The sequence below is a fragment of the Aotus nancymaae genome, unplaced genomic scaffold (assembly GCF_030222135.1).
Source record: "Aotus nancymaae isolate 86718 unplaced genomic scaffold, 86718_ANA_hifiasm-v0.15.2.pri h1tg000020l, whole genome shotgun sequence".
In the NCBI taxonomy this organism is placed as follows: domain Eukaryota; kingdom Metazoa; phylum Chordata; class Mammalia; order Primates; family Aotidae; genus Aotus; species Aotus nancymaae.
In genome coordinates, this window is record NW_026988432.1 from 11959235 (window position 1) to 11978052 (window position 18818).

Sequence of the window (18818 nt, forward strand, 5' to 3'; positions counted from 1 at the left end):
GCCCTTCCCCTTTCTCTCACCTGGGGCATAAACACATGGAAGAGATCTGGAAGCCATATTGTAAAGAAGCAGTGACAAGTGCTCAAAAAATGAAGCCAAGGCTCTTAATGGCATTATACTGCCAAGGTATCAGTCCCTGAGAGCATAGCTCCAGACTTCTCATTAGGAAGTCATTAGTGATAAGCTTTGCTGCTACTAGCCAAGCACAATTTCTAACTAACGCAAGCAGATATTATTATTGAGATTATTTCGATACTGGATTCTAAAATTTGGATCAGTTGAAGGTATGATCCAAAAGAATCATGACCATTTGATCCAGTCTTCCAGCACACTATGTTGCCTAAAATTAACTTTAGTTTCAGTCACCTACAGCTCTGTAATTCAGCTTCCCTTTGTTTTTCCCCTCTGCTTTCCTATCTAAACTCCTAACCAGTCAAACTGATGTTATTAACTTGTGCACAAATATACCACACACATCCCCAGTTCTGTGCCTTTCCTCATGTTGGTCATTCTGTATTCCTGTTTTTCCTCCTTTCCAATTATTTTAGTCCTGCTATTCCTTGAAGACAAACTAGTAGCATTAAAGCAGCATGCCTTTTCAATTACATCAGAAGTCATGCGTTTTTTAAAGAAAACCTTCAGGGTGTGTGATCCATGGAGTTTACCAAATGCTCCTTGTGCTCCACCATCAGGAACCATACATGGAGAATTAAAGGACAGTGTTTCTGACCATGACTCTGCCACTAACCTACCGTACTAATTGGGGCTTTTCATCTGTGCTTTTCTGTTTCTTCATCTGTTCAGTGAGAAAGTCTTACAAGATGAATTCTCATTTTCAGATTTAACACTGGATTTTTAAAAATGAGTTTTCATGTAAGAACTCTTCTACAGCTACATAACAAGAAGTTTCTGCAAAAGACCATATCTCATGTATCTGTGTGTCTTCAGTGTTCTGAAGATCTGTTACAAAATGAATTCTCTAATGAATGCTGGTGATTATCACTACAGCTATTTGATAAGCTAAAGAGATCAATTAAAATGTTCTTCTTTATATTCACAGGTAGCATTCTTATCACTAGCTATTAATTTGCATAGCAGTGTTCACAAACAGCAAGTGCAGTGCAGATGAGTGAGCTAGATGAACACAAATATATCATCAGTACTCCCAAAGTGCCAAAAGATAATGTAATACAAAAGCATGGGGAAATTTAATCAATTGAAATAGATGAATAATTTAAATTGAAATTTTATTCTACTATAAAGTTTGTTGGTATGTGTGTGTACATTTTTGCATGCTTATGTGTATTGCTGTAAGGATCATGCAGGTTTGATATAGACTTCACCAAAATCCTGGAACCATATTTGCTAACTGTGTGGCCAGGGATCTATTTACTTATAACACAGGAATAATACTACATGCCTCTTAGGGATTCGATGATAAGTAAATTTCAAAATAAACTACTGAGGCCAGGCACTATGGCTCACGTCTGTAATCCCAGCACTTTGGGAAGCTGAGGTTGGTGGATTGCTTGAGTTCAGGAGTTAGAGACTAGTCTAGGCAACATGGCAAAGCCTGGCCTTTACAGAAGATTAGCTGGGCATGGTGGTATGTGCCTGTAGTCTTAGCTGCTGGGAAGCTGAAATGGGAGGGTTATCTGAGCCCAGAAGGTGGAATTTGCAGTGAGTGGTGATTGTGCCACTGCACTCCAGCCTGGGTGTTAGAGTGAGGACCTGTCTCAAAAAAAATAAAAAATAAAAAGAATAAAAATGAATTATTTCTAAACTTAATGATAGCAGATTAGCAGACACCATGCTTGTATCCTCATCCCCTCTTCTGATTATGTCAACACAATCTGCCTTTAAGGATTTAAACTTTTTTCAAACTCATGCAAACTTGATGGTACTCAAGATGTCCAGAACATTTTGGAGAAGAGATGGCCACATATATGAAGATATGCAAAAACAAACAAACAAGCAAATAAACAAACAAAAAACTCTGCAGGAAATGTGAATCTTAAACAGAAAGCCTAAGAAAAGAGGTGCAGCTGATTCATCACAGTTGCCACATCCTGAAGAGCCTGCTACCCTTGCTACACATATTTACAGACGGACTTCATTCCTCTCTTTTCTGAAGACTGGCTACTCAATTTTTTTCTTTGATTCTTTGAGCTATACCCAATTAAATATACTTTTTTTTTTAGTTAACCATGGGCAATTACTATTAATTACAATTAAAGAATGTTAAGAGGACAGTTCATGATAAAAGTAATATTCCCTAACTTTTTAACCCCATTAATAATTTTCTACAATTAACCCCATGAATGACTCTATGATTTACACCAAGAAGACTGAATTTTTTTATTCCTTTATGAATATGACTTTTCAATGAGTATTTATTTTAACATATTACTATATAATATTATATTACATTAAATTATATTTTTTTATGGCAGGGTCTCACTCTGTCACTCAGGCTGGTGTGATCTCAGCTCACTGCAACCTCCAGCTTCTGGATTCAAGAGATTCTTCTGCCTCAGCCTCCCGACTAGCTGGTATTACAGGCATGCACCACCACACCTGCCTAATTTTTATATTTTTGGTAAAGATGGGGCTTCATCACATGGGCCAGGCTGGTCTCGAACTCCTGGCCCCAAATGATCCACCCATTTGGCCTCCCAAAATGTTGGGATTACAGACGTGAGCCATGGTGCCTGGCCCTCAATAAGTATTTTAGATGTGAAAAATACTGTAAGAAACAAATCAAAACAAAAGTAAATTTCAGTGAATTTATTTTTCCAAGTCTTCCAAAAAGATAAATAAGAAGGTTCTTTGCTGACAGCAGAGCTCTCTAATTCCAGAGCAATATAATAAGACATAAAAAATGGTCCAGCGCCATGGCTCATACCTGTAATCTCAGCACTTTAAGAGGCTGAGGTGTCTAGATCACCTGAGATCAGGAGTTTGAGATCAGCCTGGCCAACATGGTGAGACCCCTGTCTATACTAAAAATACAGAAAATTACCCAGGCGTGGTGGCAGATGCCTGTAATCCCAGCTACTCAGGAGGCTGAGGCAGGAGAATCACTTGAACCAGGGAGGCGGGGGTTGCAGTGAGCCGAGAGCCAAGATTGCACCACTGCACTCTAGCCTGGGCAACAAGAGTGAAAGTCCATCTCAAAAAAAAAAAAAAAAGGTCCAAATAAATTAGGCATTTCCTACAAAATTTAACCCTATGAAAATTATCTCTGGATATTCTAACAAAAACACATGTTATGTTTTCACCATACATGGACATATAATTTCTGTTTTATTTTTAGTGGGCGTTATGCTAAAATAGGCAGCATTTTGAAATAGAGTACAGCTTATAGTCTTCTCACAGAATTAGTATCTGCTACTTTTTAATCAGTTTTACTGCTAGCATTATTTTTCTGTATACTATGTTACTGGCTTGCCAATTTTCTTAGAATAAAATAGATAGTCACAAATAATTTAGATTTCATATGTGCACATACATGCATGCATACAAGCTACACAAAAAATACACACTGAATTATTCAAACACCTCAAATATGTTCACACTCATCACATTATATAAAGTAATTTCTGATACAATTTTATCACTTTTTATGTGAGGATATACAATAATAGGAATGCTGAAAAAGCCCACAGGTAAATATTATCCAAGTATCCTTTAACATAAGTATAAACATATTTCTATATTAAAATTATTAGAAATGCTTAAAGTGATGCCTATTACTTTTTTTTATCTTCCTGTCTTCATATCTGATCTTATTTGTAATAATATCATGTTTCAAATCATTGGCCATTTTTAGCCAGGGACTTTGGGCTTGCTGTGATGCCTACGGAAATGAATTTGCTGATTTTATAATTTAGTACTAGGCTTTTAGGATATAACTGAATAAAACATAAATGTACTTTGCATGATGTTTTCTTGGCTTGTCCAAATCCTGCCATCCTTCATACTGCCACTCCTTCAAATGAAATCTCACAGCCAGTGAACTTGGAGTGCTTACTACTCATCTCACGATTTGCCAAAATACAGTGCTGGCATGTTTTTCCCAATATTGTTTAACTTTTACGAGATCTTATTACTTCAGCCAGATTGTAAGTTCCTTGAGGTCAGAGGAAATGTTTTATTTATCTTTGTTTTCTCATTAGCATTTCCCCCAGTGCTTGCATAACACAGGTTTTTAATGAATGCCTGTTCAGTCATTGATCAGTCTGCCAATGCTGACATGAGAAATGAATCAAATCCTCTAGACTCTACGCTGTTCTTACAGCTTTTACCATCTTGGATGAGAAACACGGAAGTTTCTATCATTCAGAAACATGACCAGAATCAGCAGACCACAATCTGTCCTTCCAAGTTCGATAGATAAAGACTGATATTGAGTACTTAGGGCCAAAATTTACATGTTATGATAAACAGCTACTTACCGAGTAACAAGCTAGAAATGTGCTTGCCCTCAATTACCCGTTTTTCTTAAAACAAAACAAAACAATTTTTTTCTCCTCTAAGTAATAGCTCAAGTATCAACTAACTTTCACCCTTGGTTTTGACTGCAATTTTAGCTTACATATGGTTTTATATCCACACACTCCCGCCCCGCCACAGAAGGACAGTACAGTGTACATGAAATGGTGGTCTAGGTAAACTATCTGGATGTTGGGTGAAGTATAAAAAAGACCTAACATTCACAATCGTGTTATGTTCTGGCCAATTACTGGGCTTCGGGTTTAACTTTTCCATCTATGACAACTACACTTGTAAATGTCAAAATGACTAGGTTTAAATAGTTGTGTAGGTGCCCAGTCTTCTTTTAAGGAAAAGGCAGATTCACAGAGAAGAGTTTTGCATAACCTTTGGTTGACACTTTAGTAACGCAGGTAGAAATTTTAAAATGTTGTGCAAGGCAGGGATCATGTAGGAAAACTATCAACTTTGCCTTGCTGGGGTAACTACATATATATTTTCCTAGAATTCTAATTTACTGCCTCATATATCAGAAAATACTACGAACATAGATGGCATATGCTATATGTCAGTATTCTACAACAAAGAATGTCAATAAATTTAAAACTAATTCCCATTGGCCACACTATTTTACAAGTCAAATCCTACTGGTTTAATTTTAAACAATTCCAACAAAACAAATAATGCTTTTCCATTGCTGAAAGAACTACAATATTTCTAAAGGCATAAAAGCACAAAGCTCACAATTGTTAAGAATCTTCATGACCCATCTCAGTCTGGAGATTCACTTTTCCTAGTACCTCAGAAGACTGGGCTATTTATCCATCCATTAACGTGTTTTATTATGTTAAACATATATTATGAGACAGCATTTACATTTTGATAGTTATTTGAGTGCCTAATGCAAATACATGTTTATATTTATCAGAAGGCTAAGCAATATTTTATATCTATTGGAATATGTGTGAGTACAAGATAACCTGCAATATAGATCGCCAGTATGGTTGCATATAAAATCCTATGTTTCTTTTCCTGACTTCATTAATCTCACAATAAAAATGGCATGAAAACACAATAATCTATAATAATAGCAATGTATAATGATAATACATGGTAATATTTAAGTCATAATCCACAGTTTAAAAGCTTCATTGACTTTCTGTCTCTTAATCATCAGAAAAGCCTGGGATAAAGCACCAGAGTTACTTTTCCTTTTTGCTGGTTAATACAAAAACATAGGAAGCAAGGTGACATCTCCTAGGCCATTCCACAAACAGCAGTGCTGAGAAGTGAATCAGTCTTCCAGAGAATGCATGCGAGCAAACACATGTTCCACAAACTATAAAATAAGGACACTGGCCTCTTAAGCAGGATTGTAAATGGATAGAGGAAGAGAAGTACGTGAGAGACAAACGCAGAAAAAAAGCTATAAATAATTGTGCTGACCATATGAATATATTGGAAAAAAATAAAAACCTTTCAAGTATGTAAGTATTAAATGTGAGTCAAGAAATTAATTCTACAAAAGCAAAACACATATTCATATATACAAAATAAAATGTTAATTCACTGGGGACAAAGAATGTCTATTTCTCTATTTATGAGATAAAGATGTAAGCTAATCCTAACCTAAACTTTCAAGTAACCTTCATTACTTTTAAGAAAATGACAGTGAGTGTAAAATATAATGAATATATGTATATGTATATGTGTGGTCTCAAGTGATCTGCCTGTTTCAGCCTCCCAAGTAGCTAGAACTACAGGCATTTGTCACCACACCTGGTTCCATCTTAACATCTTTCTGTCTTTCTCCATATTTCTAACTTTAGAAAGCATGCCTCTCTTTCTCTCCATTAAATTAAATGATTCAAGCAAAAACCGAATTGTCCTAAGCAGCTAATCTATGCCAATAATTATGCTGTGGTTGATTGTTCATGAGGACAAGAGGCTTAAAAGTTTCATTAAGAGATGGAATGCTATAAAAAAACTCAAACTCATATTTGCCCAAATTAATATGACTTGGTATGTGGGGCTGAACTGTTGTCAGGAAGTTTTCTTGACAATAAAGGCAGGGCAGTTACAGAGAAGAATAGAAGGCTTATTCTATCTGCTACATTTGTGATTCATAGACATTCTTGTGCACAGATTATATTCTTAGAAATGGTCTATTATCACCACGTTAATAACAGTACAGTCATCAATACATTCTGCATTTGCTATATAAAGATATAATATGTATAATTTTATTTTTTAAATAACTATTATTCTATACCAGTCCTTTACTAGGTTATATTAATGTCAGGCAAAAGAAAAGAAAAGGAGGGTACTAATTATCTAAATATGTATATATACTACTTTAAAATATATATGTGTGTGTGTATATACATGCACATAATCATTTTATTACTTTAGAAAGAAACAACATTATGAGCTATTTTTAACCAAGAAATGTTGTTAAATTATAGATACTCTTCATGACAATTTATAGCCAACATCCAGACTTAGCTCAAAAGCTCTTATCATTGTTGAATATTATTTAAATCTAAAAGTCTTTGGATAGCTTATAATTAAACATATCCCAATATAAAACAATCATTGTTTTTTCATTTTGTTTTGCTTAATAGTCTTTGTAATCAAAATCAAACTTTCACACTGAAAAGTGAAGTATTTTACTTACAAATCCAAATAAGAACTATAATACGACATTCTATTTATAATGCTAACTCAAAAAAAGTCTCACACAAACACAAAAACACATGCATATACACAAAATCACATAGATCTCAGATTATAAATTATAGCTAAAAAGTGCAAGATGTAATGTTGACATATTTTGAAATGCTTACATATCACCATTGTGTCAGTCTTAAATATATTATTTGGCTATAACAGTGTCTAGCCTAGATACAAGACTACTGCAAGGATATTTTTAATAGTCTTTATATGTAGATTTTTTTTTATTTAATTTTTTAAGTAGAAATATTAGACTGAACAAACACATACTCTTCAAGTAGACCAATATTAAAACAACGATTTTACAAATTAGTCCCTAATTTGAATTGGTGGTACAATTTTTTTTCTAATAGACATATTTATCCTACAACTAAAACATGTATCACTTCATTTTTTAACATGCTTTGCTTTGAAAGAGATTCAGGATAATTGGTGGAATAGGAACATCAGCAATGGCTTGTGGATAATAATGGATGTCTAAAAATATGACAAAATGATAATGGCCTTGATAATCAGATGACATTTTTGAGTTTGGTAAAATGTATGATTCTAATTCTGTTTCACCTCTGCTGTTAAAACTTGAGTGTATGTGTGTGTGTGTGTGTGTGTGTGTGTGTGTATATATATATGCTGTGGTTGATTGTTCATACTCAAACTTGTAATACATATTATATATAATGGATTTTTGTTATGAACAAAGAAGCACCATAACACAAACAAGAGTTGTAAATAAGGATATATTTTTATAAAAACCATAGAAAAGGAGAACAATGAATTTTTACCTCACAGGGCTGTTGGAAGAATCTGGGTCATGAGCTGCTACAGTGCCAATGATATTTCCAACCTGGGTAGCTTCTGACACCTCCATAGGGTACAAGGGTGAAGAGAACACCGGGGGCTCATCCACATCTTCCACAATTATCTTCACGGTTGTGGTGTCACTGAATGGACCCAAGCTTAGAAAGCGAGGGTCGGCATCTTTATTTGCAGCTTCTATCCGTAGTGTGTAACTTGTTTTGGCTTCAAAATCCAGCTCCTGTAAAGAAAGTCATTAGGAAAATTAAATTACCAGTTAAAGAGTCAGCAAAGCAGAGCCTTTTCATTTGTAAATGTCAATAAGCATAGGAAGGACTCTGCCATGTAAATTCACCATCAGCATTCGAAAATAATAAATACCAATGCCAATCAAAATTCTTGCTGCTTTCCTGGCTCACAAACAATGGTTAGGGCTTTTGAATCACTTCATCCACTCTTCTGTTACATGCCACATGAACAGACAGATGCAGGTCTTTGGAACACTATTTGAAAAAAAGACTGGTCAAATTTAATTTTTTTTTCCAACAGGGACTTTGAATGTAACATTCTTCAACCATGTAATTTAACTGTACTACCCAGGGTGCCCTTTAAAAATGAAGAAAAACATTACTTTCCATTGAATTTCTCATTTAAAAGGTCAGTGATTTGGGGGACTGCATTAGGATTCTGAATTTTCAGGGCACTCAAAAAGTGGCTGCAGGGTCAAGTGTGCCATCCTGAGGTTGTTCAGTCTGTAAATATGGACAGTTCTTCTCCATGAAGCACCCATCATGTTTACCTTCATTATTCCTCCATCAAAATAGACTAGATCTCTCTTTATTTTAGGAGGTTAACAGTTATATCTTAGAATCTATAGGCTGTATCTAGTTTTCCAAAAGGATTTACATGCTACAATTTTCCTAAAAATTAGTGACCAACTCAAACCTCATTGGAGCTAAAAAAGGTTGTAAGGAAAATTAAACTAGTTGCACTAGTAAAGTACCATCTTTGAAAAATGAAAATCAAATACATAACATGCAGAAGTTGTTTGTGACAATAACATGCTTCTTTTTCTTCAATGGATAGAGAAACTAACAGCTTTTTATGACGTTCAATTTCAATCTCTCCAATGCAAAACTGTCCTCAAATCCTTTTTATATTTAGTAATGTAAAGCAAAAAGAATTAAAAACAGTAAAGAACTTTACAGAAATACTGCAAAATATAATACATACTTTACTTAGTTGTCAGTATTTTAAAATAAAGCATTATGAAATGTGAGCTAATGTGTAATACTGAGAATTGTAATTCAAATTCATTCACTATATGTTTGGGCATATGTGTGTGTACTTATGCAGGCATGCATCTATTCCAACTTATCCCTCAAACGATGTGACAACCAAAATAAATGAAACAATATAGTTATATAAATATAAAATAGGCTATATACACATGCTGTACTGTATATCATATATCCCAAACTGTGTATAGTGCATATAGACGGTGCTACATACAATATAACACATATATATGTATATACATTATATATAAAAATATATGTATACACATTACATATGTATGTATGTGTTTGCACACAAATATTATATAAAGAGATCCCATGGCTTATCTCTGAGTAAGAAAAAGAAATATATATATACATATCAATACACAAAATAGGCTTACAATATCTGGACCAGAGAGTACTTACTAAAATGCTTATTTAACATCTGTCTCAGCTACTAGATTTTTAAGCCCAGACAATTCTGTTCATCACTATTATTCTCAGTACCTAAAATGCTTTTGATACATAGGGAAGTCTCAGTAAATTCTTGAGCCTCCTCTTCTTGAATTAACACAACAACAACAACAATTACAACACAGATATTCAGTGTACAAGAGGCTGAAAACTGAACTATACATCTGACTGAAAGAATCCTGCGGGTCAAAGTGAGAGATAAGGGAAGAAATACAGTCAGGTATATCATTTTTTCTTAAGCACAACAACATTTTATAAAATTGTTCCAGAACAAAAACGTATTAATTCTTATATGAGGTTTTATATAAAAATGTTGGGGCACATGGAAAATACTGCCATAACAACATTGTAGTAACAAACTCAGTAATATTTTTATGAGGCTAATTCTTTTTTTTTTATTGTTATCTCAGAGTTTGTCTTGTCCAGTGGTAGTCAAACAATGGTGAGAATCAGAACGTACCAGAGACCCTTCTAAAATACATGTGGCCCCTTCCAGGGGATTTTGATTCAGCAGGTGCAGGACGAGGCACAGGCAGATATATTTTTAGAAGGCTCATTAGGTGATTCTGATGCAAATCTTCTCTTAAGAAACCCGACCTAGTCATTAAAATTTTCTTGGGCCTATATAAAAATTCCAACCTTCATTTTGGGGAAACTTCTAAGAAGCATTCTCATTTACCTAAAAGCATTTACTGAGATGTCAAAATGCACTCGTAAATAGTTTGGATAATAATCTCAGTTTGTTCTTATATTCTTTACAAAAATTACTTATGGTAAGAGAAACCTTATATCCAAATATGATGAGTCTATATGTAAAAAATTATGCTTAGAAATCCCATTTGTCAGCTCCTTTCGAATCAATGCAAAACCACAACCTTTAAGTTATCCATTCAGGTTTTCACATTAGCAAAAGGCATACCAAGTATTTCTGTATTCAAGTAAAAGTGTGTCTCCCTTATGAAAGAACAATTTAAAATTTACTGCAGAAATGAATGCAATTTTTATAGCAAGTTGTTTTTTTTTTAATGTGTCTAAAAGGCAGCAACATGAGGTATAGACATCTGGATGCTAAAAAGTCATGAAGAAACAGTGTATTATGCATGATGATTGGTTGCCTAAAAGCTATTATGAAAATAAAGCAATAAAAGAATTCATATGAAAGTCTATGAATCAAGATTACAGACAAAAGGAATTGCTTCACAAAATTATTTTCAGAGCATATCAGAATATGCTGAGATTTAGTTTTCAAAGAGAAGAGTAGTGTGATGAATAAGACTGTTAAGCATTTGAAGAAGATGTTTTTGCAGTAAAATTTTAATTTTTATTTGATTTCTCATTATTGATTTCTACTAAGTAATACAGTCCATAACTATTAGATTTAACTATTAATATTATACTCAAAAAATAACAATTGAGAAAAGACATCAAAGAAGGAAATATAAAATAATAAAAGCAATTTCTAAATAAATTATCTCGATATTTGAAAGTATATTGTATTAGTTCGCTTTCTCACTGCTGATAAAGACACACCATACCTGAGATTGGGCAATTTACAAAAGATAGAGGTTTAATGGACTCAAAGTTCCATGTGGCTGGGAGGTCTTACAACTATGGCAGAAGGTGAAAGGCACATCTCACATGGTGGCAGACAAAAGAAGAGCTTGTGCAGGGAAATTCCCCTTTATAAAACCATCAGCTCTCGTGAGACTTATTCACTACCACATGAGCAGGATGGGGGAAAACCATCCCCATGATTCAATTATCTCCCACTGGTTCCTTCCCACAACACATGGGAATCATGGGAGCTACAATCCAAGACGAGATATGGGTGGGGACACAGTCAAACCATATCATACATATAAGTGGATAATTACATAATGGGAAATTTAACCAAAACACTGTTCACACTATAGACCACACATCAAGGACAAAGTAAGATTAATAGGAACCTAGAATCAAATATGAAACAAACAGACACAGGCTAGTGAATTCATAGTCATTCTTGGAACCCTAGTACATTACTTTTTTATATATCACGTGGCATCTGTGTAAGAGACACTAAAATAGAGAAGCAGCTTTTTTGGTGTATTAGTTTCCAAACTACAAAAGTATATTGTCAAGGAAAATTAAATTAGGATTAAAAAGAATTCTGTGTAAGGCAAGAGTCTGCAAACTATTTTGTAAAGTATAAATATCAGTGAATATCAGTCTTTGCAGGGCATACATTCTCTGCCACATGAAAATGAATGAATATGATTGTTTACAAATAATAATTTTTTGATAGGTAACTCAGATTTTAAAATTCTATATAGCTTTCATGTATCATAACACATTCTTCTTATTTTGAGTTTTTTCCAATCATTTAAAAATATAAAACCATCTTTAGCTCATGGGCTGGGCTAAAACAGGCAGGCCGTTGTTTGCCAATCTCTGATCTAAGGAGCCCAAAATAGTAAGGCTAACACTGAAGGCCTTCCATGATCAACATCCCACACACCATCTCTCTTTTAGTGTATAAATTATATATATATACACATACACACACACACACACACACACACACACACACATATATATCACCTCCTGCTCCTTCTTAGATGATTCAAAAATTTTATTTATTTCTTACATAACTTTGTCATTCCTCTCAGTGAAATCTTTTAGAGACTATCGCCTTCTTTATAAGCGTTTCCATAACCCTCTCACCTACATAATAAGAAAACTTCTTTATATTGAGAGCTAACTACAAAGAGTTTTACACATACATCTTTAATATGCATTTTAAAATGTAAGATTAGTGTTTGTTTCGCATTTCATATTTGTGTCTGCCCCCCCACACCCCACCACCAAAATTCTTACGTTCAAATCCTCACCCCTAAGGTGATGCTATTAGGAGGTAGGACCTATGGGATGTAATTAGATTTTGAGTGTGGATTCCTCAGGAATGGTAATTAGTGCCCTTATAAATGAGACCTCAGAAACCTGCCTCACCCCTTCTGCCATGAGGACACAGGATATGGCTGTGTATGAACCAGGAAGAGGGCCCTTGTCAGACCTCAAATCTTGACTTTGGACTTCTCAGCCTCCAAAGCTGCGAGAAATAAATGTTTGCTGTTTAAACACCCAGCATATGATATTTTTGTTATAGTAGCCCAAACAGACTAACACAATATTATTAAATCACATGAAAACTAAATAGCAAAGAGTTCTAGTGAAAGTCCAAAAAGTCCGTGTTTCAGGGGCACAGATACTATATGAAATCATGGTCATGTATGTCCATCACACTGTATGATATTATCATGTATAAGCCCTTGCTGACCTCATCAACCTCATGAGGTTTTTGTAAATTATTTAGAAATAAATAGCACCTAGAACAGTGACTGACACAAAATAATTACTGGATAAATATTTGTTGTGGTTACTATTATACTGCTATTAGAAGCACTATTTCTTGCTAGATTATAAGCAAATGGAAAGTAAAGAATATGTGTTTCTCGTCTCTGTTATGCTCTGGCACCCAGGTTATTGTCTTTGGCAAATTCAGTTGATAACATTTACTGTTGGATTAAAAAATGTGACTATCAAATAGTGGAATCTCAAAGTTTTCCTTGCCTATTTTTTTTTTTTTAGCTTTTTCAACATTAAAACAAGTTAATATTGAATTCATTTAATAAAATCATTGCACTGCATTTTTCTTCATTAATATAGCTTTGCTTCTGGTCTATGGCCAAATATATACTTGTTAGGCTCAATGACCTCCGTATAGATCTTATACCTTTAGCCAATGATATTGTTAACGTTTCAGGAACTGATCCAAGTTAAATCCTTCTAAAATTCTCCATTCTGTTTTCTTTAATGGTAGCATGACACTCTCAGGTCTGGACAGTGTACATGTACATGTGTGTCTATATACCTAATGTCTTATGTTTAATGTTGATTTTGTTCAAAAGTTCTATGATTGTCATCATTAAGAGTATTTTTTCTCTGGAGATTGCAGCTATTTTTCAGATGAAAGCATATTTTGTAGCTTTCAGTATCTGAAGCTTTTCCCCACTTCTTGAACCAACAAATATAATTTTTTTTCCTAAGAAAATGGGCTTAAATGAGACCATGCCTATGGAAAAACAACCCGCAGTTATAACTTTTCCCTTACAATAATTTTACTCTAGGTCATGCGCAGTGGCTCATATCTGTAATCCCAACACTTTGTGAGGCTGAGGAGGGCAGATCACAAGGTCAGGAGTTCGAGACCACACTGGCCCTCATGGTGAAACCCCCTCCGACTAAAAATACAAAAATTAGCCAGTCATGGTGGCATATGCCTGTAATCCCAGCTGTTCTGGAGGCTGAGGCAGGAAAATTGCTTGAACACATGAGGCAGAGGTTGCAGTGAGCCGAGATGATGCCACTGCACTCCAGCCTGGGCGAGACTCCATCTCAAAAACAAAACAAAAAGAAAACAAACAAACAAAAAAAACCCAATTTGCTGTAAATAAATATACTATCCAGAAGCTTAAATCTGATCTACAACCTTGGATGAGGTACAAAAGCAGGAATAACTCTGTACATTTCATTATAATGATTTCCCAAGAACTTTTTATTTTTATTTTTTATTATTTATTTATTTTTTATTGCATTATAGGTTTTGGGGTACATGTGAAGAACATGCAAGATTGTTGCATAGGTATACACATGGCAGTGTGATTTGCTGCCTTCCTTCCCTTCACCTATATCTGGCATTTCTCCCCATGCTATCTCAAAGCAAAACATATCCACTTTATTATGAACAACTGCATTCTGTGGTTTCTGTTTTCTTATTTCTCTGTGTTATGACCAAGAAGGCCTTATGTTTCTTCTAGCTTGAGTAAATTTAGACAGGTTTCTTTCTAATTTTAGGCCCCTGACTTCTCTTTAGAAAACTTTTCATTGTAAATATTTTCTCTGCCCTTTTAATATGTAAATCTTTTTAAAATCCTCTTGACATTTTTATTACCTAGGAATGTCTTCCTTAAGGGCCCCAAAGCCATCTCTATAAAATTTTATCATCAAGGAAGACAGAACCAATACCTCCCAGTTTCTGTAGAAGGGTAAGAGCCTAACTTCAGCAGGAGTTTTGTTCCAAGTTGTAAAACTATACCCTGTCCTGATGATATGAGAACATTTACTTTCCTATTGGTTAAAGCAAATGGCCTATATGGTTCCCATCCTCCATCCTAGCTCATAAAAACTCTGCAGCCCTTTGCTTTAGCCAAGTTGAGTCTGAAATGAGTCTGGTTTCTTTCTCCTGTTGCAACAGCCTTGAGTAAAGTCTTCCTCACCTGTTTAACTGTCCTGTGCAATTTTTGCTTTTTGCAGTAAGTGATTTGAGTAGGTAGATGAGGGCTCTATTTTGAAATTTTTGTGACTCTTGAAACTGCCAGATTTTAGCAAGAAATTGTATTTTATAGGAGAGAAGGTGAGAGAAAGATAATATATAAACAATAAATACTATATTCTATCTAGGTGCACCCTGTTGATTCATTCACAGAGGTCTATGGGTTATTGGGGAGAAGAGTTCTGGGGGTCTTGCCAGCCCGGTGTATTCTCTGTAGGGGGACTGACACTTTCTTATCTTTCTAACTGTACTGGACTTGGATCTAAACTTTGTTAATCTTACAAATCTACAATACATACTAAGTTTTTGAATAAAATACAGATTTACAAAGAAAAAATACCTAAGGCCAAACAACCTGAAAACAGTAAAATAAGTGTGAGCAAATTTAGAATAAGCAAAAGAGATTGCTGGATGTCTCCATGTCCATTTTATACTTTTATGACAGTCATTATTATAATTATTTTAATTATACTTGAACACAGATATTAGGATAGTACACAAACAAATATCTGCAGTTTGCAAATAGATTATTACCAGTAGATAAAAAGTGTCTGTGCTCCAAAGGTAGATCGAAACAAAAATACACTGAATAATTGCAGAAATGAATTGAGCCTAAAACCATAAATTATATAAAGATATTATCAGGAATAAAATAATGATATAAATATTGGGAGTTACTATTTTCATCATTCAGTAACACAAGGTTCCTCTGATTTCCCTGAGTACTTAATGCTTTATGTATAATGAGCCCTGATTATTAATAACACAGTAACAAAAATGCAAGTGGCTCTCCTAACCTGCTGTCTCCATCTTGCCACAATGTTTTCTATATCTATGACCACCAACTAAAATGCATAACACGTTTCAAATTCTCAGTTGAACTTACTGCAAAGAGATAGATAGTACCATATACAGCTAAATACAATTCTCACTAACAATACATATTTTTATACTCCTTACCAGGGGCAGGTTATTGTTCCAGGAGTTTTACAACATTAACTCATTAACTGCTTATTAATTCTCACAACTTAGAATACAGATTTTGTCAGATCTTTTAGACAGGTCTGGCAATGGCATCAAGAAGCATTTGTATTTCTTGCTCACGATCACACAGATAATAACTTTGGTAGTGTGGTTGTAGCATCAGTGTTCCCACAAATTTATTTCTAAAAATCAGAATAAATTGGAAGCATGATGCAGATAATCTAAAACAAAAAAGAACAGCAGGGAATGACAGTACGATGACAAAGGAAAAAAGCAGGCTAACCCTTGTAAACCTGAGGTAGAATGCAAGTTGCCTATATTAGAGTGGTGAGACATATTTATTTGTATAAATCCAGCAGAACTGATGAACAGTTAATGGGTAAAATTAGCAGAATCGCTGAATTGAAAGGAAGAGACACACTGAGGAATGTTATCATCAGAGTAACCACAGCCATCACGTATTACTTTAAGCTGAGCACAGAGTTTCTGGCTCTGTATCCAGATACTTATTCATACTTAGCTAATGAGTGTCTTCCTTTCTCTCTTCTGTTCTCCTGTCTAGATAAGCTTTCGCCCCCACAGAAATGTTCCATTTTGACTTCTGCATTAATTAATTTCATACTGCTACAGTAACAAATTACCAAAACCTTAGTGGCTTAAACAACAAATGCATTGCTTTATAGTTTGGGAGGTCAGAGGTCTGAAATCAAGGTGTTGGCAGAGCTTCATTCTTTCTGGAGGCTTCAAGGGAGAATCGTTCCAGTGTCCAGAAGCTGGGTGTATTCTTGGCTTCTCCATCTTCAAAGTGCATCCCTCCAAGCTTGGGTTCCGTTACTGTATCTCTTTTTTATAACACTGACTCATCCTGCTTTCCTCTTTAAAAAGCCTTATGATTATACTGCACCCAATTATGTGATCCAGGATAATGTTCCCATTAAGCTCCTTAACTTAATCACGTTTCCAAAATTCATTTTACCACATAAGGTAAAACATTCACATATTCCGTGGATATCTTTGTGAGGAGGAGGCACTATTGTGTCTACCACAGCCTCCTACTGTGAACTTAGGTAGTCTGTTTTGATTTTACAAGCATGAAGTAGAAAACAAGCCTTGGAAATGACTGCACTTCTGCCCAACATCTAAAACTCCGTTTACCCTAGAGCTCAGGCCAATTCCCTGATTATGCTGAGGTCAATATCTTCCAGCATGCACTCCAGCTCTGCCCAATGACTTCTAGAGGGGTTCATACACTGTCTGGGAAGCAGAATCCACATTATGACCTGGAGACAACTTGGCATATGTTTCCCTGGAAACCTTCATCAAACAGTGGCAAATCTTAACTGATCTTGATCAATAAAATGACTTTGTGAGATAGGCTAATAAAGGAGAAAAGATGATGATAGAGGTAGGCAGACCTGAGATTCAGTGTTGCCTTTGCCATTTCATGAAGCGTAACCTGAAGGTTAGTCTCTCTGGAGCAGAGCTGAAACTCAACGTATTTTTTCTACTTTCTCTGTGTCCATAATACTTTATTGCTTCTTTCTTCTCAGAGATGTTTTTCCCTTCACTACCCGAATCCAGGTTGTCCTGTATCTTGCTTGGGTCAATATAATGGGGCAGAAATGATGACGTGTCGACTCTGTCAAACAGCCTCAAAAGACCATACAACCTCTGTTTTTACCATTCTTGGAACAATCCCAGGTTAGCCACAGGATGATGGGAGGCACAGGTCCAGGGTTCTTGTTTTCCTGGCAGACAGCCACTTCCATAGAGGTAGAGTCACCAAGCTGACTAGTAGCTGATGCATGTGTGAGCCCACTTAAGACCAGCATAAGAATACCCTGCTGAGCCCAGACAAATTACTGACCACATAACCATGAGCTAAGGAAATTCAAGCGCCAGGCTTGGGGATGATTTAATAAGCAATAAGGTAGTTGATGCAACATGGACAGAAAGAGAATGAGAGTTGTTCACCAGCTTTTGTCAGGTGATGGCAGCATATCCAGATAAAATGAACCAAAATAAACTTGAAATGGCCAAATTTAACAGTGGGGGAGAAGTCAGATCTCGACATGTGAATTTCTTTGAACTCAGTAAGAGCTCTAGTTCCTTGACTATTCCATTTGTCTTCTCTGTTATGTCCCATCATTACTGTCTAGCATAGATGTGAGGCTCCGTCAATTCTCTCTTCTATTGATAACATATGCAATTCCTTCTATTCATCTAAATGTAAAATTTTGTTTATTAGCCTTTTTGATAAGTTATTTTTAACCCCTCTTAAAATACCTTAATTCTGGAAGAACAAAATAGTTTGCCTTCTCTGAGTCTTTCTTTGCCATGCTAACTTAATTTTTCAGTTTCACCAAGAAATATCTAAAGCTTTCTTTTTTTTTTTTTTTTTTTTTTTTTTTAGACGGAGTTTCGCTCATTACCCAGGCTGGAGTGCAATGGCGCGATCTCGGCTCACCGCAACCTCCGCCTCCTGGGTTCAGGCAATTCTCCTGCCTCAGCCTCCTGAGTAGCTGGGATTACAGGCACGCACCACTGTGCCCAGCTAATTTTTTGTATTTTTAGTAGAGACGGGGTTTCACCATGTTGACCAGGATGGTCTCGATCTCTTGACCTCGTGATCCACCCGCCTCGGCCTCCCAAAGTGCTGGGATTACAGGCTTGAGCCACCGCGCCCG

At 35.4% G+C, this 18818-nt stretch overlaps 1 protein-coding gene across 2 annotated transcripts in view; it reads right to left on the bottom strand.

The window, feature by feature from the left end:
- The window catches only part of CDH7 (cadherin 7), a 137210-nt gene that overhangs the window by 35597 nt on the left and 82795 nt on the right, over window positions 1-18818 (bottom strand). For both annotated transcript variants that reach the window (XM_012465385.3, XM_012465386.3), the window contains exon 7: window positions 8010-8263. In XM_012465385.3, coding sequence (XP_012320808.1) covers window positions 8010-8263 — 254 coding nt within the window. The remainder of the gene's footprint in view (window positions 1-8009; window positions 8264-18818) is intronic.